Raw genomic sequence first — 25,385 nt, 5'->3', positions numbered from 1 at the left:
TCCCTGGTGCATGCAAATGCCTTTCCTGAATGAGCATTATGCTGATCCATGCTCCCCATTTACAAAAAGTCTGTCTTGCTGACCTCAAATTCTTGAGGGATTTCTGTTGATTCCCTAAATCCTTCAGATTCATGAAAGCAATTAGCGCAACCCATCACTTCTACCTAGGTTTAGTAACACAACTTCACAATTTTACGGGAAAATGGTTGAAGTTTTTTTGTCTGGTTTTGGATTTTATTTTGAACATCTAATGATTTATTGAAAGACTCGGCGTTCATGTATTTATCTTTCAACTAGATTATTCTTTAGAAATCACAATTACTTGATGAAGCAGGAATAGCTATGTATCTCTTCATTGTTTAATGGCACTTCATAGAAGGAGCTATTTTAACATAACATTAGAAAAAATTACTGGCAAATTTCTAAGAGTAGAGATTATATCTGTTGTCAAAAATCATTGTATTCAGATGCACTGGGTACCCACACTGATTAATCTCAACATTTTAGCTACTTCTAGAGTGAGATGACTCCTTCATTACCTGTAGAAGGATCCTGGCACATCCTTCTTTAATGAGTTGTCTGAATGTATAGATGTCCAGTAAACACTGAGATTACTGCCATTCCAAAAGTAAATTATTTGTGTAGGTCTTTCCCCTGAATGCTTTACTTCCAGGGGTTCATGGTTTGTAACTACCACCTCTGACTGAGACAGATTCATTATTTTATTTTTCAGTGCTTAAAATGTAGTGACACATGTAACTTTGAAGCCAAGATTACCATGCACAGCTTACTTTGTTGTGTATTTCATTAACTTAATCCTTTTTTTCCTACCCGTCTCTGACTTCAGGATGTATCAGCAATAGTCCTTTCCAAATTAAGAAATGTCCGAACAACAAGACTAATTTTAAAATCACCTTTAACAATGTACAAATACATCTATGCATGTTCTACCTACCATAATTTTTTTTCTTTCCCAGATTTTTCTTTGGCAGCACAGCAGCACAATTGTATAATCCCTAATTAAAGTGTTCACTTGCCAGGAATTTCTTTAGTATACTCTGGCTCACTAAAAAGTTGAGTGCACTTCTTTTACTTTTTGGGTTTTGTCATGATTGTACAGCAACTCATTGTGCCCCTGTACTCTGCATCCAGTTCTGGGCCCCTCAGTTTAAAAAGGACATCGAGACACTTGAACGTGTCTAGAGAAGGGCAACAAGGCTGGGGAGAGGCCTTGAGCACAGCCCTGTGAGGAGAGGCTGAGGGAGCTGGGATTGTTTAGCCTGGAGAGGAGGTGGCTCAGGGGAGACCTCATTGTTCTCCCCAACTACCTGAAAGGTGGTTGTAGCCAGGAAGGGGTTGGTCTCTTCCCTCTACCAACCAGCACCAGAACAAGAGGACACAGTCTCAAGCTGCGACAGGGGAAGTTTGGGCTGGAGGTGAGGAGAAAGTTCTTCCCTGAGAGAGTTGTTAGCCATTGAAATGTGCTGCCCAGGGAGGTGGTGGAGTCCCCAACCCCTGGAGGTGTTCAAGAGGGGATTGGATGTGGCACTTGATATCATGGTCTAGTCATGAGGTCTGTGGTGACAGGTTGGACTTGATGATCTTTGAGGTCTCTTCCAACCTTGGTGATACTGTGATTACAGGTGAGAAACTTCAGGCAGACTGAGTAGTTATGATGCAATTAGATGGGTGTTAACTTCCTGGCTTTAAGAGCCGCCTTTTATACCCTTAAGTAGAGAGGAATCACTGCTGATAAAATCTACCTTGGCATCAGACTTTCAAAGTGTCCTGTACTACACAATTCCTCACATTAGTCTTTAGGAAATATGAAAAGGTCACACTAGATGGTTTATGGCCTCATAGAGTGGACTAAATTATCTTCTTAGTATTTGTATCACAGAATTTACAGTTGAGGTGTCAGCCTCCAAACTTCATGCATAAGTGAGGGTAACTGTACCAGGAAATCTTTTTGCTACCACTCCTAGTGAGCTGCCACACCATGTATTTTTGAAAGCAGTTGCCAATACAGTTGATTCTACTCTTTCCTTAGTCACAGACCTCTCTCTAATTACCACTATAAATGTCCCTTTCAATGCAATGTGTCAAAACTATCAACCACTTGAATAAAGCACATCACTCTGTCAGCACTTCTTACTGGGTTGATTTCTAAAGCAACATTACTGTCTTTTGATTATTTGGTTTAATAAAAAGACAAAGGAAGCACACATGAACACTTCTAGGCAGAAAGAAAGCTTGTCTCTAGCTGCTAGGTGGCTTCTGGTCCATCAGGGCCTCTAATATGGTCCTGTGGAGCATAATGCAGTGGCTTTGTGGACACAATCTCAGGATCACACGCACATGGGTGCCCATGCAAGATGATATTTTAGATTGCACCTATTGCTTTGGTAGAATGGAAAGGTGTATCTTCTCACTTCCAGTCACTGCTCATGTGATTTTCTCAAACAATAAAATATCAATACTGAATACTTAAAAAAACTCACGTAGCTTTCTAATGGTATTTTCAAATCTCAATGTGGGACCAGTAAATGTTTTAACCACCATGAAGAAGTACAAAACAATCCAATTTCTATGTGCAGATTTGAATATGATGCTATTTGTAGTTTCTATCCTGAACTGGGAATGTCATTTTATTACATGTTATCTTACCATCATCCTTGTCAGGTACAATGGTAATTCGAGTGCTTGGAAATTCTGCACCAATTCTTCCACCCATCGGCATGCTCAGCAACACATCAAAAGTCTCAGCTTCTTCATACAAGGAATCATCTATGATGACAACCCGACACATTTTCTCTTGTTCCTCTTTGTCAAAACGTAGAATGCTGTTGTGATCCTCGGGCCTGGATATGTAGTCAGAGTAAGAAAGCACAGAGGTTGGGGCAGTGCCAGATGCTGTTCCTGTGGCATAAAAGGAAAACAGTCACTACATATACCATGGTTGTAATGATCTTCTCATAGAGGCCAGATTTTATTTTCCCTTATCTTTTAATTTCTATTTACTTTCCGGTGATAAGATGGGCTGAAACCTCTGACCAGGCTACATTTTGGAGGACTCTGGACAAACTATTCTGTATATGACTCAATGCAAGCACATGGTTCCTCAAATTAATTTGCATCTTTTCAGTCAGAAGGAATAGTCTATCACAAGAGACAGACTGGCAAAGGAGACTCTGTGGGTATTGTGATTACCAGATTACTCCCTTAGTATATTTTACCCACTGAAAATATAGGTGGACCAGAAATTAACTATTTTAGATAGGATTTGATGAAAACAAAGTATTTTGATTCCAGATTACCTCATGTAAAATGTTGCTTTATCTCTGCAGGGGATAATAATAACAAAAACACAGGTGTAGAGACCCCATACTCGGTGTATATATAATCAGTAAAAGATTGAAAGACAGGTATCTTTTACAACAAATTGTTTCAAGATACAGGCAAGTAAAGGATATCATAGCCACAGGGCATTTAGTTCCCATGATATGAGGATGCATATAAAAATGTTGCAAAAAAGTTAAAGAACACAGATCCTCTTCTCAAAAAATGGCAGAGCCTTGGAACATGGTAATTCTTCAGCTGTATTCAATAATTACCTAAGTCAGATTGCAAAGATGAACACATTTCCAGTGGGACTGAAGAGATTTAGATGAAACATTAATTAATAATTATAAACAATTTATTGTGCAACAGATGGAACTAATCTTTTTGCTTTTTTATCTCTGTTCTATTTTTGCCTTTGTTTCAATGAGTAGTTTCTGTACCATGTTGTGTGTAGCAGATAACCATCAGCTCCTGGCTCACATCTCCACTTCTTCTGACTGGAATAAATAACTCACCAACATCTTCTTCAATAGTATAGGTGGACTGAGGAATAAAGACAGTTGATTCTGCAAAGAACAGATGCATTTATTTATGTAGATTTATGGCTTCATAAAATCATCTGCAAAACAGCTCGGAGCATTTTAGGACATTCTAAAGTGAAACAAATAACTCATATTGATCAGCAGTGGCTGATATATTTTTATGATTTCCATAGCATTTCATTATTAACTGTTAATCATGGACATATCAATAGCACAGCTCACACCCAGGCAAGTCATTCTGCAAGGCCATTCTTTAACTTATTTCCTGAGGATCACCAGGAAAATAATTTGATATTGAGGATGCAAGACTGAGCTCTTGACAGCTGACTCTGACGCCAAGTTAGGAGCAGATGTTGGTCAGTTTGAGGGTAGAAAGGCTCTGCAGAGGGACCTCGACCGACTGGACAGATGGGCAGAGTCCAACGGGATGGCATTCAACAAGTCCAAGTGCCGAGTGCTGCACTTTGGCTACGGCAATCCCATGCAGAGCTACAGGCTGGGGTCGGAGTGGCTGGAGAGCTCCCAAACAGAGAGGCACCTGGGGGTGCTGATCGACAGCCGCCTAAGCATGAGCCAGCAGTGTGCCCAGGCGGCCAAGAAGGCCAACAGCATCCTGGCCTGCATTAGGAATAGTGTGGTCAGCAGGAGCAGGGAAGTCATTGTGCCCCTGTACTCTGCAGTGGTTAGGCTGCACCTTGAGTCCTGTGTCCAGTTCTGGGCCCCTTAGTTTAAGAAGGACATCGAAACACTTGAGCGTGTCCAGAGAAGGGCAACAAGGCTGATGAGAGGCCTTGAACACAAGCTCTATGAGGAGAGGCTGAGGGAGCTGGGATTGTTTAGCCTGGAGAAGAGGAGGCTCAGGAGTGACCTCATTGCGCTCTACAACTACCTGAAAGGTGGTTGTAGCCAGGAAGGGGTTTGTCTCTTCTCCCAGGCAACCAGCACCAGAACAAGAGGACACAGTCTCAAGCTGTGCCAGGGGAGGTTTAGACTCGAGGTGAGGAGAAAGTTCTTCACCGAGCGAGTTGTTCGTCATTGGAATGTGCTGCCCAGGGAGGTGGTGGAGTCACCATCCCTGGAGGTGTTCAAGAGGAGATTGGATGTGGCGCTTGGTGCCATGGTCTAGTCATGAGGTCTGTGTTGACAGGTTGGACTCAATGATCCTCGAGGTCTCTTCCAACCTTAGTTATACTGTGACACGGTGATACCTGGACATTTTATTTGAGTTGGCTACATGTCTACACTTCTGATTTACTAAGAGGAGACCAGGAAAATACAGTCAGTAGTCTGGAGAACAATTTCACGCTAAAATGTATCAGACTAAAGAATATCAGGTATTTTCAAGGAAAAACTCCATGAAAATGTGCTTTATACTAATTAATGATTTTCTATTCATATTAGCATTGCTGAGTTTTATGGTCTCATAGTTTGAAGGTGGAACTTTAGCCTAGTTCCTAATTGCAAAATAAGATCAGGCATTTCCCATAGGTTTAGATTTTAAAAGTTGAATAAATTACCACTGGACACAGAACAACTGGCAGGTATATAGCATTCTATTCATTCACTGAAGAGCTTATACTTGCTTGCACAGATAGCTCTTCTTTCTTCTTCTGACGCTTCTGCTTGCAACTTGTGGCCTTGCCAAGATAATCTCTGTTTTGACTACTGTGTGTGAGGTACTGGAAAAGCAAGGGAGGGAGGGGAGGAGGTTGCTAACAGCCCCCCTGGACTGCCCAGGTGGGTACTTCTGATTGTTAAGTTGTAAATATATGTAAATATATTTTGTACATATTCATTGCATGTTATACTTCTAGATTTTAGCTTACCTTTTGTAAATATAACTTCCATTTTGCTTCCAAGTTCTGAGTTTGCTTTTTCTTTGGGAATTTACTCTGGGGGTAATTTCCAATTAGTTGGGGGGTAATTTCAACCCACCACATGCTCTGATTAGAATGAAGGCTAAGTTTTATTTTTGTTCTCTCAAAAACCCATGAACAAAAGGTCATTAATTATATGTATAACTATAAAACACCTTTACAGTTTCATTAATATGACTGCAACCCAAACAATATAATTTGGTATAATATCAGATCAAGTGGTACCAGCTGTCTGCACACAGCAAATCTTATCCTTATTTCTAAGCACTTTGTCAATATTATAAAAACTATCCCATGGCATCTTTCCAGGTTTTACTTCTCCAACTGGAAAATACTGCTAGCATGACTTAAGGTCTTGAGGTCAAAAGCTTGCCTTAAAAATGCCGTAATTCAGGTTTGATAAGATCTAGACACTTGCACTATTCCAGCAAGTCAAAAATTCCATGAGAAAAAACATTAAATCACTGCCTTTTTGTTTTAAAGTAAAACAAAAGGTAACAATAACCCCCCTCAATTTATTAATTTCATTTCTTCCTTCAGAACTAAGTTGGCAAAAAGAAAAGCTGTATCATTCAAAAGACCCACATTTTGGAACAAAACATTACCTAGTGTCCCATACACCAAGGGGCTGGTACAGCTTTCCAAATAAACCCACTGTCATGGTGTAAAGACTATGTTACTCCGAACAATGCCCTTTAAAGTCATTTTCATTGGAAGCAGAATAAAACTTTTGATGATTAGTATGCAGTTATCATCTGAACTTTTTATAACCTGTACTTTAAGAGATAATTAGGAACGCTAGTCCTTCCTCTCAAAGTTCCTTGATTTTCACTTGTGCATTTAATTTTCTCCTGTACAACCTCACTTTATCCATAATTACTACAAATTCTCCAGGCCTGTAAAAAAATATTAATATATTTTCTGTGACTTTCTGTGCTTTTCAAGTTTTCTCAGTGATTAAATATGGATGCCACATAATCTCTGATTTAACTTGCCTTTGGAACTAGGAACTTTGAAATCTCTGAGTTTTCCTGCTGAGACTTCTTCAAATGTTAATTAGGTAAAATTACATAAAAGAATCTGTTACGGTCATCCAATACTTGAACGATTCCTTAAGGACAGTTTTGTGTGACCATGCCCATATGCTCAAGTCCCTGGATGCATGTGAAAAGCAAAGAACTACAACATGTTCTAATTTTTGCTGGGGTTTGGTTTTGGTTGTTTTTTCCCCCTTTCTTAATCAGCTTCTTTCTTCATTTACATTTAACCATAGTTTTATTTGTTCTTGACACAGCTTGTGCTGTACTTGATCTAGTGAAACTTGCCCTTACTGAGCTTCTCAGCTTGATAGTAAGGACTAACTGATGCAATTAATATGCATGATGGAAATAATGTATCATGGGGAAAATGCAGGTATGTTATAGAAACATGTTGCCTTAATTACATATTCATGAATCACTTAAAGTGATAGAGGACAAATGGCTATCAAATGCCCAAGTCTGTCTTCAGAAATATTCTGGGGAAACCTAAGCTTTACTATCCACTGTTACTCATAGCATTTGCTGTCCAGTTTATCTTTTGGTATATTGGCAGTACAGGTCTGGAAAGGTTCTTACCATCTCCTGGGTCAATAATTTCCACTGTGGACACATCAGGAAATTCCAGAACTGCCATGACAGGTTCAGAAAGAACAATTTGAAAGAACTCAGACTGTTCATGTTCTCCATCACTCAAAATCCGTACTCGCCACGTAGCTAAGGTTTGGCCAGGATTAAACTGCACCTGCTTCTGGGCCTTTCCTCTGAAGTCTTTATCTTTCTTGGCAGTACCATCTTTGGTGCTAATACCTGCCAAAATCAGAAATTAAGGTCATTAAAAATATAACTTGTAATTTTTCTTTCATTATATCATCTTTAAAAGAGTAATGTTTTAAAAACATATTTTTCACAGTTCAAGACTGTTCAAGCCAATTCTGTTACTCTTTTTTTTTTATACTGGTGTCTCACACGGAGGTGGAAGCACATCAATTAACATCACAGAAGGCAGTTTGGACAGAATAAGCCAAAGCAAAACTATCTACTAGAAAAACTCTACATTCTCTGAGGTTAATATCAAATTTTTATTTCTCCATAATTCAACTATGGATGCCCCAAAAGGCAGATTTCTGCCCCCTACCCGCGACTTTAACATTCTCGATTTTCTGGTTCCAGAATGGCTAAATAACATGCAGCCTGAAACCCCTGAAAATACTTAGTTCTCTTAGAAAAAATAAAAAGCACACCTGTAGAGTTCAGCCTTCAAGGGGAAAGCTATGGAGAACACAGACACAAAGGGGTAAAACATACAGAATGAAGATGAAAGAAGATGTAATATCTGAACTATTATGGTCGCCCCCACTACAATAAGCATTTTAAAAACTTATTATCTGCTTATTTCAGTATCTGTATAATTACAATCATTAAACTTAAGTCAGGTGGAAACTGTAAAGCCATAGGATAAAATGCAATACAGCTCATCCCACTGAGACAGCACAGACCTTATAGACTTGGACCCAGGCTGCTCTAAAATGGCTTTTCCTTGGTGTTTTCCTCCCAGTTTAAAGACTGACAGACCTTCACGGAAATTAGACAGTCTTTCAGAACTGTCTTCAGTTGTTTCTTGACAACTGGACAAATCTGGCCTTTGTTTTTATTTGCTTGTGTCTCCTCCTAAGTCATAGCTAATATTTTACATAACCTGTAACCCTTTATTCCCTTTGGCACTGCACATTGACCAGAAAGACCAGGAAGCATCTTAATCAGTATCTGTCATTTCTGACTCTGTAATTCCATTTTGCATAACTAAAGTAGTTAGAGAGGCTGAGGGAGCTGGGGTGCTTAGCCTGGAGAGGAGGAGACTCAGGGGTGACCTCATTGCTCTCTACAACTACCTGAAGGGGGGTTGTAGACAGGCAGAGGTTGGTCTCTTCTCCCAGGCAGCCAGTACCACAACAAGAGGACACAGTCTCAGGCTGCGCCAGGGGAGGTTCAGGCTGGAGGTCAGGAGGAAGTTTTACACAGAGAGAGTGATTGCCCATTGGAATGGGCTGCCCAAGGAGGTGGTGTAGTCGCCGTCACTGGTGGTGTTCAGGAGGAGACTTGACAGGGTGCTTGGTTGCATGGTTTAGTTGATTAGGTGGTGTTGGATGATAGGTTGGACACAATGATCTTGAAGGTCTCTTCCAACCTGGTCTGGTCTGGTCTAGTCTAGTCTAGTCTAGTCTAGTCTATTCTTTTCTATGTTATTCAAACTTCTTTTGCTGGATGTTGAGTCAGCTCAATTCAGAAACTGAAATTGAATCCATAGGTAGAAAATTTTGTAAACATTCTATTTGAAGGATCAGAAGCCAAATCAGTACCTGTCAATCAGTACCAGTAATTAATTTAAACCACACATCCTCAATTTGGTATTTAATTAATTTATTTTATTTTTAACAAATATATTATCAAAGTTAGTTTACTGTTCAAATTAGAGCTGATGCCTATATTCCCCAAATCTTATGCCAAAACAGGTGTTCTAACCACAAGCCAGTATCTGAAACTCAGATTCTTATTCATATTTCTAAGCATGAGCTTGTGCTCCATGTCATGTGAATGCTTATATATCTCTTGAAAATCAGCTTTAAATTGAGTGCCTTTTTAAAGCAATGTAAGCTCAACAGAGGTTTTGACGTGAAACTATACAAGGATAATGCTCCCTGCTCCAAATGCATCACTAGTAAGAGGATGGAAAAACATCCAGAAGTCAGAGAGAGGTGTGAGGCTGAAGAATGTGACAACACAATATTTTTTCACTTTTTCTTTCCCCAGACACTGTAAACAGCTTCCATTTGCTGCCAACATTGAAGTAAACAAGCCTAACGCTCATAGCTGCTAATCAGGACAGCTCACAATAGCCTTTCTGGTAAAAGATCTATGTCTATTGTTGGTTTTCCAATTGATACAGCTGCATATTCTCATTAGAGGAAAAATAAAATGTGGACAGGAATTGTATTTTGGGAAACAAACCTAACAGTGGTATCACTCAAACCAAAGAAAGAAAGACTGGGTCTTGAGTTGCTAAGTCAGAAATTAATTGCTGAAAACAAAGCAAAAAATAGTAAAAATATTATAATAAAATTAATGAAATGGTATATTCAGCATAACAATGGATACTGAGTTCAATAAATCAGTCTACTCTTTTGAATCTAGCTTACTTAGTATGACACATCAGGAAAATGATACAGCTGTATTGATAGATTTTATCAGCTAGCTGTCCTGAGTTTCATAACAGCAACCAGTAAGGTTAAAATTGCACTTACTTATAAAAGAGGTTTCTGCCAGGTAACCACGCCGTTTGAGAACAACATCAAGATATTTGGAGTCTTCATTTACTAAATAATACTCTTTTTCTAAGGAGATCCATGCCCAGTTTAGGCGAAAATGTTGATTTTTCAGCTTATTACCTCCTGCAAAACAAAATTATATAGATAGATCTTTTATTTTTTCTCCCCCTGTTAAATTCCACTTTGTCTTTTGAGGTTAATGTAACCTGCATCTTGGATAAGATGTGTATCTTAGCTGCATATTACAATGCAAAGCTTTTAATGATTTAAAACTAAGAAATAATAACAGGTAATGAACTTAAGTATGATACATTCAGTAAACATAGGAGCAAATTTTATCTTAGGTGCGTACAAACTAGTCACAGTAATTCCAGAGTATGCTAATTTTATTCTTTTTCAAGGGAACCAAAAAACCTCACAAAACCCAAGAAAGATATTAACCAGAATATATTTGAGAGTACTTTTTCAAATATTACAAAATTTATGGATAATGTAAGTTAGTGCAGAACCATGCGGTATTTCCAAACATCACACAGAACTTCCTTGATATAATCAGATTTCCAGAAGCACTGGAAAATCCTTAGCAAGTTGCACAGTGGTTTCCCTGCATTCTCACTGACCATGGATAGTTTCTGTGCACTCAAACACTGGTAACTGATAGTACAGCACAAGAAGTGTTAGCCTCAGGTAGGAAAACTGAAGAGTTAACATGGAACAAGTCAGTACCTTTGACTGGCAGCTGTTGATAGCATTGTTCTTAAGATGAAAACTGTATTTTCTCTCTTCACAGTTTCCAAAGAAAAATGTCCATACATTTATAAAAAGAAGTAGGCTCCATTTCTGAGGCCAAGGCAGTGCAGGAATACAGGAAGCATTCCGCAAAGTTTTGGAGAGGACAATATGGAAGTAATTTAACTCCAGCTGCAGAACACTAAGCACCAGCCTAAAATCTGAGCTTGTCTCAGTCTAATATGTTGCTCCCAGCAGAAATTAAGCTGTTGTGTCTACAGTGTACAGTTTTGTACAATTATCACAGCATCACTAAGGTTGGAAGAGACCTCAAAGATCATCGAGTCCAACCTGTCACTACAGACCTCATGACCAGACCATGGCACCAAGTGCCATGTCCAGTCCCCTCTTGAACGCCTCCAGGGATGGTGACTCCACCACCTCCCTGGGCAGCACATTCCAATGATGAATGACTCGGTGTAGAACCAAGAGGAAATATTTAATGAAAGGGCAGGTTTCATGGAGTTGTACTTAGTCTACAAAAAAACCAATCTATGAACAATGAATGCAAACAGATGGTACTCTACGGTTCAGTTAAAAATGCTAGTTGGTTGTTTGGGGGTTTTTTTGTCAGTTGGAAAGGTAATAACTAAAAATAAATAGCACCCATTTCACTGATTATAAACCAAGTATTTGTACAACAAACTGAACATCTTAAATTGTATTAATACATTTCTGATACAATACAGCATGTCTTTACTTTCTGTTGTACAGTTAACCCATCTTTCACAGGTATTTCTTGTCAATGTAGGGATTCTGGATGGCACCGATAGGGGTCGTGACAAACCTAGTTCTGTAGTATATCAACCTATTAGATGGCTGTGTTATTACTCAGGAGAATTTTCTAACTTCTGCAGCAAGAATAAAATAGCCTGTTCAGCTCACTGAAGCCAGATGCCCACCCAGCAACTCCACTTTTGGGAATGCTGGCTTTTCTGAAAGGTTGTAGTCTGATTTCCTTCCCACAAGGTGCTGCTACAGAACAACGTTTGCCCAGGTGCTGACTGAAGCGTGCAAGGAATTCCCTTTAGAAGTTAGCACTTCTGTACACAAGCCAGTGAATAAAGTAATTCCTCTGAACAATAGACAAATATATCCAAGAATTTCATTTCAGTCATGACTTAACTATTGGAGAAAGAGTCAAAGGGAGGTTGGCTTTCCCCTTCCAGTTTCTTCCATTCTATCCCTTGAAAAAATAGGTACCCCTTCCATATGCTTCCACTCTGCTTCAAAGATAAGCCTTTATAGCTCTTTACTGACCTGTCTACTACAAAAACAAACCAATCAACCAACCAAAAAACAACCATACTTGTGTATTCTCACATAAAGACAACTGTGTAAACAAACATAGGGAAATGGTCACTGGAGTATCATGCTGCTTGCCCTGCAAGCATTCAACACTGGAAACAGTTAGAATAAACCAGAGTTAGAATAAAACAAACCATGTTGGAAGAAACCTTCAAGATCATCGCGTCCAACCCATCAACCAATCCAACCCACCTAAACAACTAACCCATGGCACCAAGCACCCCATCAAGTCTCTAAAGTTAATTTAAGTTGTTCATCCTCTCCTTGACTGTGTTATAAATACAGCAGCACATACAATGTAAAAAAAAAACCAACTCAATTCTCCCTTTGTAAGCTACACCAATCCAGCCAAGCCCTATAACAATACAGAGAAATACATTATACTACTCACTATACTATATGACATGACTGAAGCATGTCAAGTTAGAAAGCAAATGAGAAGATGAAATCCAGGAAGGGAAAAATATAAAAGAGGCAATATAAAAGATTCAAGATTGTGTTAATTCTATTAATAATATTTTAATAAAACCACCTATTTTTTCTTAAAGTAAAAACAGACAGACAGGTTATTATTTCTAGGGGGCTTCCAGCAACCCTACAGGTCTACAGACCTACTTCTGCCCTGAAATATGTATTGTTGACATTTTAGATTTAGATTTAGAATTTAAAGTAAATGGTACAGATATTTTTTTAGATCTGGCTTTCTTCACTCTCTGCTTTCTGTGTTCAGAAGAAATCTTTTCTAAATTACACAAGTCATTTCATGGTCCAATGCCTTCAAAGAGCAAAACCAATATTGTTGTAGATGTTACTATTATAATTACTGGTTTTATTATTATTACAGACCTCTGACACAACAGAGCAAGAAGCATATGATACATCTTATCCAATTTCTGTGCTAGAAATCCTAAACCAGGAAAAAATCCAAACCCAGGATAGAGGCATGTTGTAAGGCTGTGACTCATTGCAGGGTACAGCCAAGCACCACACAAACATATGATCTGTAAGAGTATAGCTTTCAGAAATTATAAAATGTTGTAAATAAAATTGCAGATGCCATCTTAGTTTGATTTCTTATTTTATTATTTACCCTAAAACAATATTTCTATAGACAAATGCATTTTGCATTGCACACTAGCACTTCCTTTGGGCATGATCAAGCATTCAGCTGCTAGGCAAACAATTAAGACACCATAGCACAATGACAGGCTTGCTTTTGTTCCTCTCCCAAGGAAGTGCTTGTAATACAAATACAAATACATCAGGAGTTCAGTGAGGGACGCCATTAATAAAGGTCTTTTAAAACTAAACACAAGGAAGGAGGACTATGTTACAATGAAGTAAATCCAAAGTAACATTGCTTATACAGTCATGAGATGTGGTTGGCAAGATGTTGCTATAGGAATGCATGGAAACTTGAATTTTGCCAGAGTGCAGCAGTGCTAAATCAGAAGGTGCTAGATAGGACGTGGTGCAGTGAGACGTTTACAAGAAATGAGATGGTGACAGTTGTGAGACAAATATGTTGTAAGAAGCTGAAGCTAAGGATCTAGATTAAGGTAGGTGACAAAGTGACTTGGTGCCATGGTTTAGTTGATTAGATAGTGTTGGATGATAGGTTGGACTTGGTGATCTCAAAGGTCTCTTCCAACCTGGTCTGGTCTGGTCTGGTCTGGTCTGGTCTGGTCTGGTCTGGTCTATTCTATTCTATTCTATTCTATTCTATTCTATTCTATTCTATTCTTGTGACTTCATGACTGAGACTTCTGGGGACAATATCCTCTGAGAAGATTTGCCTGAATACCACAAGTCATGGTGGCTGTCACCTAAAATTGGTCTCTGCAGGATTCCTGTCAGCAAACTGGTCACCTGTCTTAAAACAGTAATAGATTATTTTTGCATAACTCATCAAATCAGAAATTCCCAGAAAGATTAAGTCATCCAGAAACTCCAGTTTCAGTTACTCAAAATGAAAAAAAGAAGGGGTAGAAGAGGTCTTGGTCAATAAACTGGTTAAAAGGGAAATATTAAAAGAGAAGGAGAGGGAATCAGTTGCAGTACTCTCCACAGATCATTGGGCAATGTGAAGATAAAAATCTCTCTCTACACCAAATGTCACTTGAGCACCATTTCTGTCCCTAGGAGCTGCCCCAGAACCCTAATTCATAAATGAAAGCATACAACTACACCAGAGTTCACTTACTGACACAACAGAAATTGATTTATCTTGATACAGATATTGGCTTCCCTGTATGGTGTCCATAGCATAACCAGACAAAGATGAATCAGTTAGAGGGTGCCTAACCTGTATAACCATAGTCACACAGACTCATTGTGTTCACAAGTTATGTCTGTACAAACACACCTGTCTGCTACTGTGACCGTTTGAGGCTTTATAGCTTGGAGAGCTTTACAGCTATAGTGTGTTTTTTAAATGGGTAAAAAACCCCAACCTATAAAGTCTTTGAGGGCAAAGAACATCCATCCAACACAAGAAAGACAGAGGTAAAAAAGAGGATCCACTGAATAAAGAACTAAGAAACAAGTTTCTCTAAAATTGTATTGTTAATAAGTCTTTTCTCCTTTCTCATTCTGCTTCCTAAGTAGACTGCAAAAGGTTGTTAGTAAGGAGACCAAGAGCAACTGTGAAATATTAACAGTGCACCTATAGTTCAGAAATCATTGTATGGCAAAATTAAAACCATTGCATGACATTTTAAAACATCATGTTTCCTCCCTCTTCCTCCAGCTATTTCAAGGTTCTGCCACTGCTTGCTGATTTGTCTGCATGTCTGCAAGAGCTGCAGCCTTTCTGCACTAGTTCAAAACATTTGACCCTACATTCAGACAGAGTTACTGAAGGCTGCGTTATTCTATCCTTCTCCTTGCTGCTGATCCCCTTATTGCAGCAGGTACATGAATCATCAGAAAAAGGAAATCTACTCCTGAATTTGAATTCAGTGTTTGGAGAAAACACAGAGGGAGAGGAAAGAATCATCCATTTTTAGACATGTCTTTCATCCTCTGATTACCCTTTCTTTGCGCCAAGCCACATTAATATATACCAGGATAAAATTACTCAACAGTTCTATTACTAGTAAAATCTCATGTGAAATATAGAAAACTTAGTTCCAAACATCAAGACTTCTCATTCAGCTGTTAAGCTCCTTGTCAGCCTTAGCACTGCCCATGTTTTCTGATCTCCACATTTTTTGCTAGTCGTTACTTATGTTTTGTACAAACGTGGATTTTGCCAGACTGGAGGAAGAACATACAATCACGTGGTTCTGCCAGTCAGAATAAATAGAAAAGGTATTATAGGTTTAGCTCAAGACAGAAAGTTTGAACAACTGATTTGCCATACTGTGTCACAGATCCATTACATTCCAGCTCCAGGTTAAAAAGGCAAAGGTCTCAAGTAAATCTTTTGTCTGAGCAACTATTATAAATAATAAATAAATATTTTAAATAGATAATAAATGTTCTCTATTCTGTGCATTGGGGCAGCACACCATTGGACTAGACACCTTTAAAGGCCCCTTACAATCCAAATTATTCTGTGTTTCTACCTATGCTACTCCCTTTGCTATAATCATCAGAAAAGGCATATTCTGTAAGACTGTCTTAAATTCATATAGAAAATCTATTTATTTGTAGGAGTGAAATGCTTAATTAAACCCAGAATGCAAAACATACCATTATAAGGTTTCAAATTTGCTGAAACAGTGAATAAACTAATAATTTTATTCAATCAGAAAACCATTAAAATGCTTCACCTTTATAAATCTTTTCCAAATGCACTCAAGTCCCTAAAATAACTTGCTGAACTCTGCACCCTTCTGCACTCTATCTGCTACTGTAACTCAATATATTTGCAGAACAACCAAAACCAACTCCCTAAACTAGCCCTTCGTGATTAGGAACTAAAACAATGCTTTCTCTGACTTCTCATGAGAAAACACACACTTCCTAGCATTATGGACTTGGCTAGCCTGATGTGTAATTGCTGGTATCCAATGAACTGCAGACAGTTTCCATCTTTCAGTAGTTTCTGTAACTCTTTTTTGCTCCTGCTTTATGTCCCCCCCATGAAACAAGTTGGAATGACTGCACTTGCCAGGGCTCAGACTAAGCAAATGCTTGAAGTCACGTAGCAGAAAAAGTATCTGAATAATACTGTATGGTTGCTTTGTTACAAAAAGTGAAGGGGAAGTGAGAGAAGAGACATGAATGTAAAGGCTAGCTAGTGCATACTAAATTTTGATCCTAGTAAAATTCAGCTAAGCGTAACTAAGGATGTCTCCAAGAAGAGACTGGACATTCATGCTGGGTTAATTTAAGTAATTCCCAATTTAAGTCTATGAACAGTTCTTCTGCAGGAAATTAACCAGATTTTCATGTATGGAAACTGTGGAAGCAAGCATGCACTGACTTTTCAGTTTAATATCAATTAATTTCAGCTTAAATCAGTTCAGTAGGAATTAGTTCACCAGGAGCCAGGATACCTTCACTCTGTTGGTTGCATCAAGAGGCTGTGAGCGTTTGAAGAAAAGAGCAAAGCAGATAAATAGAAACCCAGTTTGAATCACTAAAATAAAATAAAATAAAATAAAATAAAATAAAATAAAGTGGAGCACTGTGTGTGTTTGAAAGCCTTTAGAGATAGCAGGTGGTTAGCTATGCTGAACACACCCAATTTTGGCCAGTATTCGAGGTCGAGCAGTCACCAGTGGGCTGGCATTTGGAAGGTAGAGCTCTAAGAAAATCTTAAGCAACAGGCATAAGCAAAAGTTGGCAACATAATGAATTTATGGGATGACAGATAATGAAGCAGAAGAAAGACTACGTTTTACTGTGTCACTGTTTCTGAGGTGCTGAACGGGGAAAATAAAAGTTGAAGATATGACTACTCCTGAACTGTAATATGGTGAACTTGTAAATCCAAACATTTTAAAAGCAATCTCTGGAATATTTAAAAATAACAACAGAAATTCTAGAAGAATTATTCTGTTATTATAAAGTTATTTCCAAACTGTCATTAAACTAAATAACACTTTGAGTAGTCAAACTAACTTTACATCAGAAAAATACTTTAAACTTGCTTTGAGTAGTACTAGAGAAATCCCAAACATACTACTCAAGCTGCCAATGCTATCATTAAACAATGCCCCTATTACCTAAAGCAGAATACCTTTTTAGCTAAAGATCCACACCCTGCAACTCCCTCTGAAGGAAAAAATCTCAACACCTGGATTAGCAAGGCTTCATGTATGCATGGCCTGCAGCAGTAAGTAAATTTATTAGATCTTTGGCAACACATTCTTAAAATAAACTTAATAGTCTTCAGGTCTCTGCTTACTAATGTGCTTGTGGCGCCAGACAACTCCTCCCAAAAACTAAGCTCCAGCTGAACTGCAGCAAGTTTCATTTCCTTGTCTCACAGAATAAAGGGTTTAGCTCCACTAGCTTCCTCACTGCCTCATATGGGACTTTCCTCTGGTTTACACCTTTAAAGCAGTGCTGCACACTGCACACATATTAGCCTGTAGAAAAAACTACATTTAAAGCCTAATCAGATAGTGTTAAATTTGAGGGTCGTGTAGCATCGTCAGCATGAAACTAACAAATAGTACCAGAAAAGAGCACTGCAACCTCACAAACAAAAGACGCTCCAATAGGATATGAACCAGGAGAAATATACTAATAATCAAAACATTATCTTGTTTAATATTGTTCTACTTTGAAAAATTCTTTTATTCTGGGAAAATAATAGGACAGCAATGTGTGCTTCTGGCCAAGAAGGCCAATGGCATCCATTAAGAAAAATGTCTCCATCAGGCCTAGAGAGGTTCTCCTCCCCCTGTACTCTGTTCTGGTGAGACCACAACTGAAATACTGTGTCCAGTTTTGGGCTCCCCAGTTCAGGACAGAGTCCAACAGAGACGTACGAGGATGATAGTGGGAATCGAACATCTCTCCTGTGAAGAAAGACTGAGAGAACTGGGACTGTCAAGAAGAGAAGGCTGGGAGGGGATCTTATCAACATCTATAAATATCCGAGGGCTGAGTGTCAAGAGCGTCCCAGGCACAAATACAGGCTGGGCAGGGACTGGCTGGAAAGCAGCCCTGAGGAGAGAGACTTGGGGGATGCTGGTGGATGAGAAGCTCAACATGAGCTCTCAATGTGCACTTGCAGCCCGCAAAGCCAATCAGATCCTGGGCTGCAGCAGGAGAAGTGTGGCCAGCAGGGCAAGGGAGGTGATTCTTGCCCTCTACTCAACTCTGGTGAGACCCCACCTGGAGTACTGTGTCCAGTTCTGGAGCCCCTATTCCAAGAGGGATGTGGAGGTGCTGGAACGTGTCCAGAGAAGGGCCAGGAGGATGATCAGAGGGCTGGAGCACCTCTCCTGTGAGGACAGACTGAAGGAGTTGGGGCTGTTCAGTCTGGAGAAGAGAAGGCTCCGAGGTGACCTAATTGTGGCCTTCCAGTATCTGAAGGCGGCCTACAAGAAGGCTGGGGAGGGTCTTCTTAGGATCTCAGGTAGTGACAGGACTAGGGGGAATGGAACGAAGCTGGAGGTGTGGAGGAAGTTCTTCCCCATGAGAGTGGTGAAGCCCTGGAATGGGTTGTCTAGGGAGGTGGTTGAGGCCCCATCCCTGGAGGTTTCATAGTTTCATAGTTTCATAGTTTCATTCAGGGTTGGAAGGGACCACAAGGATCATCTAGTTCCAACCCCCCTGCCATGGGCAGGGACACCCCACACTAGATCAGCCTGGCCACAGCCTCATCCAGCCTGGTCTTAAACACCCCCAGGGACGGGGCCTCGACCACCTCCCTGGACAACACATTCCAGGGTTTCACCACTCTCATGGTGAAGAACCTCCTCCTCACATCTAGCCTGAATCTCCCCACCTCCAGCTTCATTCCATTCCCCCTAGTCCTATCACTACCTGAGATCCTGAGAAGTCCTTCCCCAGCCTTCCTGTAGGCCCCCTTCAGATACTGGAAGGCCACAATTAGGTCACCTCAGAGCCTTCTCTTCTGCAGACTGAACAGCCCCAACTCCTTCAGTCTGCCCTCATAGGAGAGGTGCTCCAGCCCTCTGCTCATCCTCCTGGCCCTTCTCTGGACACGTTCCAGCACCTCCACATCCCTCTTGTAATAGGGGCTCCAGAACGGGACACAGTACTCCAGGTGGGGTCTCACCAGGGCTGAGTAGAGGGGGAGGATCACCTCCCTCGACCTGCTAGCCACACTTCTCCTGATGCAGCCCAGGATCTGATTGGCTTTGCGGGCTGCAAGTGCACACTGAGAGCTCATGTTGAGCTTTTTGTCCACCAGCACCCCCAAGTCTCTCTCCTCAGGGCTGCTTTCCAGCCAGTCCCTGCCCAGCCTGTATTTGTGCCTAGGATTGCCTCCACCCAGATGCAGGACCCTGCACTTGCTCTTATTGAACTTCATGAGGTTGGCTTGTGCCCACCTCTCCAGCCTGTCAAGGTCCCTCTGGATGGCCTCCCTTCCCTCCAGCTGTCTGCTGCACCACACAGCTTGGTGTCATCAGCAAACTTGCTGAGGGTGCACTCAATGCCACTGTCCATGTCCCCCACAAAGATGTTGAATAAGACAGGTCCCAGGACTGATCCCTGAGGGACTCCGCTTGTCCTTGGCCTCCACTGGGGCATGGAGCCATTGACAGCCACTCTTTGGGTGCAGCCATCAAGCCAGTTCCTTATCCATCTAGTGGCCACCCATCAAACCCATGTGTCACCAGTTTGGAGACCAGGATGTGGTGCAGGACAGTGTCGAAGGCTTTGCTCAGGTCCAGGTAAATGACATCAGTTGCTCTCCCCTCAGCTATTAATTTTGTCACCTGCTCATAGAAGGCCACCAGGTTGGTCAGGCAGGATTTGCCCTTGGCAAAGCCATGCTGACTGTTCCCAATCACCTCTTCACTATTCTTTTGAGCGAGTAGTGACTCCAGGAGGATCTGCTCCATGATCTTTCCAGGCACAGAGGTGAGACTGACTGGCCTGTAGTTCCCTGGCTCCTCCTTCTTGCCCTTTTTGAAGATGGGGGCAATGTTTCCCCTTTTCCAGTCTGTGGGGACTTCACCAGATTGCCATGACTTTTGAAATATAATAGAGAGGGGTTTAGCAACCTCATCTGCCAGTTCTCTCAGTACCCGTGGGTGTATCCCGTCGGGTCCCATGGACTTGAACACTTTCAGGTTCTTCAGATGATCACGAACCTGATCTGCACTTACAATGGGCAGTTCTTCCTCCCCGTCCCTGGCTTTGACTTCCATAACATCAGGAGTGTGGCTAGAGGCCCTTGCAGTGAAGACTGAGGTAAAGAAGTTATTAAGTACCTCAGCCTTTTCCTCATCACATGTGACCATGTCACCATTTTCCTTTCTGAGGGGGCCCACACCTTCCCTAGTCTTCTTCTTCCCATTAATATACCTGTAAAAGTTCTTAGTGTTCCCTTTAATCTCCCTGGCTAGATTCAATTCGAACTCTGCTTTGGCTTTCCTAACCAGGACTCTTGCTGCTCGGGCAGCTTCCTTATATTCCCCCTGTTCTACCTGTCCTTCCCTCCACTTCCTGTTTAAGGTGTTTAAGGCCAGGCTGGCTGAGGCTCTGGCCAGGCTGATCTAGTGTGAGGTGTCCCTGCCCATGGCAGGGGGTTTGGAGCTGGATGATCCTTGTGGTCCCTTCCAACCCCGACTGATACTATGATACTAAGATGAAAATGCCAGCTTCTTTTCAGTGGTGCCCAGTGATAGGGAACAAAACCATGGGTACAAGCTGGAACACAGGAGGTTCCACCTCAGCATGTGGAGATACTTCTTTACGGTGAGGGTGATGCAGCACTGGAACAGGCTGCCCAGAGAGGTTGTGGATTCTCCTTCTCTGGAGACTTTCAAAACCTGCCTGCATGCATTCCTGCCTGCCCTAGGTGATCCTCCTTTGGCAAGGAGGTTGGACTCGATGATCTCTGGAGGTCCCTTCCAACTCCTAATGTTCTGTGATTCTGTGACATTTTAATTTAGAATCTGGTACTGCAAACTCCATATGTGCCTAATAATTCACAGCTCACCACATCATTCTCATGCTTATAACCAGGGCATATGAGTGGATGCCATCTGAAACAGAGGCCTCTATTTTCTCATAATGAATTTGAAACTGGGATTTGTATCAAACTGGCAAACTTCTGTTGAAGAAGTAGTTTAACTTTTTAATTCTAAGTGTTGAATACTGTTTTTGTAGAGAATTCTGCTCCATTTCAGATGACAATTCAGAATCATAAAACTCTAATTTTACAGATTTGCCTTAAGAGGAAAATGTATGCAAGAAGGATTAAAAAACCCCCTGTTGTTTGCATAACTTTAAACAAAACGAACCAGCGTTTCCATTTTATCAACTGGACATGCTGCAACTCCCTGCGAACTGACAGGAAAACTATTCTTTTAACTCCACGTCAGAGTGATTGAACTGTTTTTCTTTATTAAGAATTCTCTTCCACAGACTTGAATTTTGGGTCCTTTTCTGTTCTGGCAATGCAACAAATAAAATGCCCAACTGACTGGAGGAGAACAAATGTCAGGCAGGTTCATTTAACATTTACTTTTAATTCATTTCAGAGTAATTGTACCAGGTAATCTCAAATACTTAACTTCTAATATTGTTTGACCGAAGAAACTTTGATCCTTTTTAAGCTATGCCAAGCCTATAACCTTTGCAGGTGATTTAGCTCTGTTCAGGAAGGGCAGAATGAAAAATCGAAAATGTACAAAATTGTTGATATAAGCAAGGAAAAAAAAAGAAGTATTCCTTTTTAAATTACTGTAGCTTTGCCCTAAGACAAGCCTTGGAAGGAGGTATTGAAATGCTTTAGTTCTGCTGAGGAAGGAATTTATTTTTTTTAAATATCATGGCAAGTTTTTAGTCTTACTTGAGGCCTATCCTATGGAACATAACTGTGTATTCCTAAGGCAGCAATTGTATTACGTTATACTCTGGTACTCATATCTTACCTCAGATTCCTATGCTGCAGTCACAATGCACATTGCATGACAAAAACTATAAATATGGAGAAGTCAAAAATTCCTTATGAGATTCGTGTTAAGATTGCATAATTCTATTTAAACATCATAGTTAAGAACAGGAAACTAGTTCTGAAATGAAGAATAGAAACTCCAGAGTAATATGACCACTGTGCATTTCCCAGGAGAGAAGCTCAACAGACATAAAGCAGAGGGACAGAGGACAGAAGTGACCATGAAATTATGACAACTTAATCTTGATAGCGCATTGCTTCCAACACATTATTTCTATCTCACCTTCTCTCTGCAGATAATCTTCACTTGTGTGGTGACATAAGTAGTTAAATTAAATTAAAGTTGTCACTAGGCAAATTGCATCTTTAGAATGATAGTTATGGTTTTATCACACAATAAATATTACCCACTCATTTATTTATGCACAGTTCACATTTTACTCATTTGAAAAGGGATTACTATTTTAGGTATTATTTCCTGTCTTACTGTACTAGAAGTATTCTGCAATGTCTTGGTAAGTGAAGGGTGAAGGGTGGGAAGATTTCTTTTCAAAAGTTACATGTTGCCCTTCAAATACCACAGTGTGTTTTCTGGCATGCCAAGCTGAAGCTTATTTGGCATTACTCAGGCTTTTGAAAAATCCTTGATCAAGATTTCCATAACCATTCTCCCACATGTATTCAGAAATTAAAATCCTTCAGCTTTTCCCCAAAGGTCAGGGAGGCAATGATTTTGTCAAATCAAGCTTAGCTCCCACCCAACCTGCTGGTTATCACATACAGGAAGATGAAGGCCATGGTATCGGTGCTCTTAAATTTACATTTTTTGTCTTAACAGTTTATACAGAAATGTGTGGAGGTGCAATCAAAGCAGTTTTAACATGCCAGCTAGCACAAATATTTCTCTGTTTTAAAGAAAGGTGTTTCCCATCCTTTCTTGAAAAGGAGCTGCATAGCACTCACATGTCAGGACACGACCTCAGCCTCCTGTGTGTCGCCTGCTGCTTCTGGTAACATCGCTGACACACAAACCAGTGCAGTTGCTTGAACTGCAGCACAACTAGGGGGGGCTTGGGAAGTCTCAGGGAAAGCTTCTTTCACTTCAGCCTGAAGCAATGTGAACGATGTTGATGACAGTGCTGAGTTGCCATCACCTACCTCTTCCTTTGGCTGTGGGTGTTAGTCATTATTTGTCATTCATTTAATGGCTATTGAAAATACTTGTTTTCTTTCCCCACTAAATCTGACAACGGCCGTGCTACCAGTTAGGATCCCTACTCCTTGTAGGATGCAGCAACATTCTGGACATGGATGTTCATAGGTTTGGAAATGTCATTCCAGGAATGCCAGAGAACCCCCCAGGAATAGAATAGAATAGAATAGAATTAGAATAGAATAGAATAGAATAGAATAGAATAGAATAGAATAGAATAGAATAGAACAGAACAGAACAGAACAGAACAGAATAGACCAGACCAGACCAGACCAGACCAGGTTGGAAGAGATCTTCACGATCATCGTGTCCAACCCATCATCCAACACCACCTAATCAACTAAACCATGCAACCAAGCAGCCTATCAAGTCTCCTCCTAAACACCTCCAATGATGGTGACTCCACCACCTCCTTGGGCAGCACATTCCAATGGGCAATCACTCTCTCTGTGTAGAATTCCTTCCTAACATCCAGTCTGAACCTCCCCTGGTGCAGCTTGAGACTGTGTCCTCTTGTTCTGGTGCTGGTTGCCTGGAAGAAGAGACCAGCCCCCGCCTGACTACAGCCTCCCTTCAGGTAGTTGTAGAGAGCAGTTGTAGAGATCTCCCCTGAGCCTCCTCTTCTCCAGGCTAATCCACCCCAGCTCCCTCAGCCTCTCTGGACACGTTCCAGCAAGTCAACATCTTTCCTAAATTGAGGGGCCCACAAGGCCACGAAGAACAGAAGAGATGGGAGCATAGGTCACAGGTCATAAGATGACAACACTCACCAGTTGCTCAGTGAGATTAAAAGGACATCCCAGATCAAATCAACCTGGCAGCCTTCCTGCTAGATAAGTATGGATGACTACTTGTAGCTACATACTGCTCTTGAAGTATTTTGTGAAAACATCACTGTTTAGGAAGATGACCTCTCTTCTGTCTGTCTTTTGAGAATACGTCTTTCACTTCTTACTATAATTATAGAAGAAAATTCTGGACTTGATTAATGAGATGCATAAGAGTTAGAGTGTTGGATGATAGGTTGGACATGATGATTTTGAAGGTCTCTTCCAACCTGGTCTGGTCTATTCTATTCTATTCTAATTTGTCTATTCATGTCTCATTGTCTTGCCTTTTCAGAAAGGAGAATTTTACCAATCTTTTTTTGAGAAGCCCAATGGACATAAATGGTATTAAACCTCAGTAGATAAACCTGGCCTTTATTTTTAAACTGCAATTCTGTCACTGTCACTGCCCCAGACAGCAAGTGCAGTTCTGTCAGCTGAAAGTGCTTATCAGCTCAGGTCATTGGAAAGGGTAGCTTCATTTATTCTTTTATAACCATTTAGCTTTTAATCATGCCAGTTATTCTTTAGGTATCTTTCATATCCAGAGAGTGGAATGCAGTAGCAGAGTAACCTCAATGTCTGTCAGTTTACTTTTAAGATTCTGTAGTCCAAATTCACTCAGTCTACCACAGCAAGTTTCACATCAGGAGTGATATGCCATCTCTCTTCTGCTGTTTGACTGCAGGAAATCTAGCTAAAAGACATCTTCTGAATTGCTGCTTCCTGTCCCCAGTTGTGACAGAAAGCCTTATTGCTATTCCACATCATAAATGTGTTATTCTCCAGTTACAAAGCACAAGCTTCTTGCTCTTCTCTTCATCTTCTATGGTGGAGCCCTTCAAAAATTGTTGACTAAATCTGTGAGACCTCCTCTGGACTGTAGAGTCCATTAAATCTTTTTAAGCACTTAAACATTACAAGACCTTGAAAAATCTTTGTCCAAACATATTTCTAATCCTTTGAACATGACTGATCTCATGCTATTAAATTCACAAATGTTATGGATTCCTTAGCTGCTTAAATAGGAAAAATACCTCTGTTCCTCACGTCTTCACATACTG

The 25,385-nt window shown here is 40.5% G+C and overlaps 1 protein-coding gene across 1 annotated transcript in view; it reads right to left on the bottom strand.

Annotated features, from left to right (window-relative positions):
• FREM2 (FRAS1 related extracellular matrix 2) overlaps positions 1-25,385 on the bottom strand; it is a 130,298-nt gene that overhangs the window by 51,400 nt on the left and 53,513 nt on the right. Inside the window, exons 3-6 of the mRNA XM_068168628.1 lie at positions 10,101-10,247; positions 7,378-7,608; positions 3,783-3,908; positions 2,668-2,919 (exon numbers count right to left, since the gene is read on the bottom strand). Coding sequence (XP_068024729.1) covers positions 2,668-2,919; positions 3,783-3,908; positions 7,378-7,608; positions 10,101-10,247 — 756 coding nt within the window. The remainder of the gene's footprint in view (positions 1-2,667; positions 2,920-3,782; positions 3,909-7,377; positions 7,609-10,100; positions 10,248-25,385) is intronic.

The sequence above is a fragment of the Melanerpes formicivorus genome, unplaced genomic scaffold (assembly GCF_026170545.1).
Source record: "Melanerpes formicivorus ecotype bairdi unplaced genomic scaffold, bMelFor1.0.p_v2 SCAF_144, whole genome shotgun sequence".
Lineage (NCBI taxonomy): Eukaryota > Metazoa > Chordata > Aves > Piciformes > Picidae > Melanerpes > Melanerpes formicivorus.
This window is presented reverse-complemented; position numbering and strand designations above follow the sequence as displayed.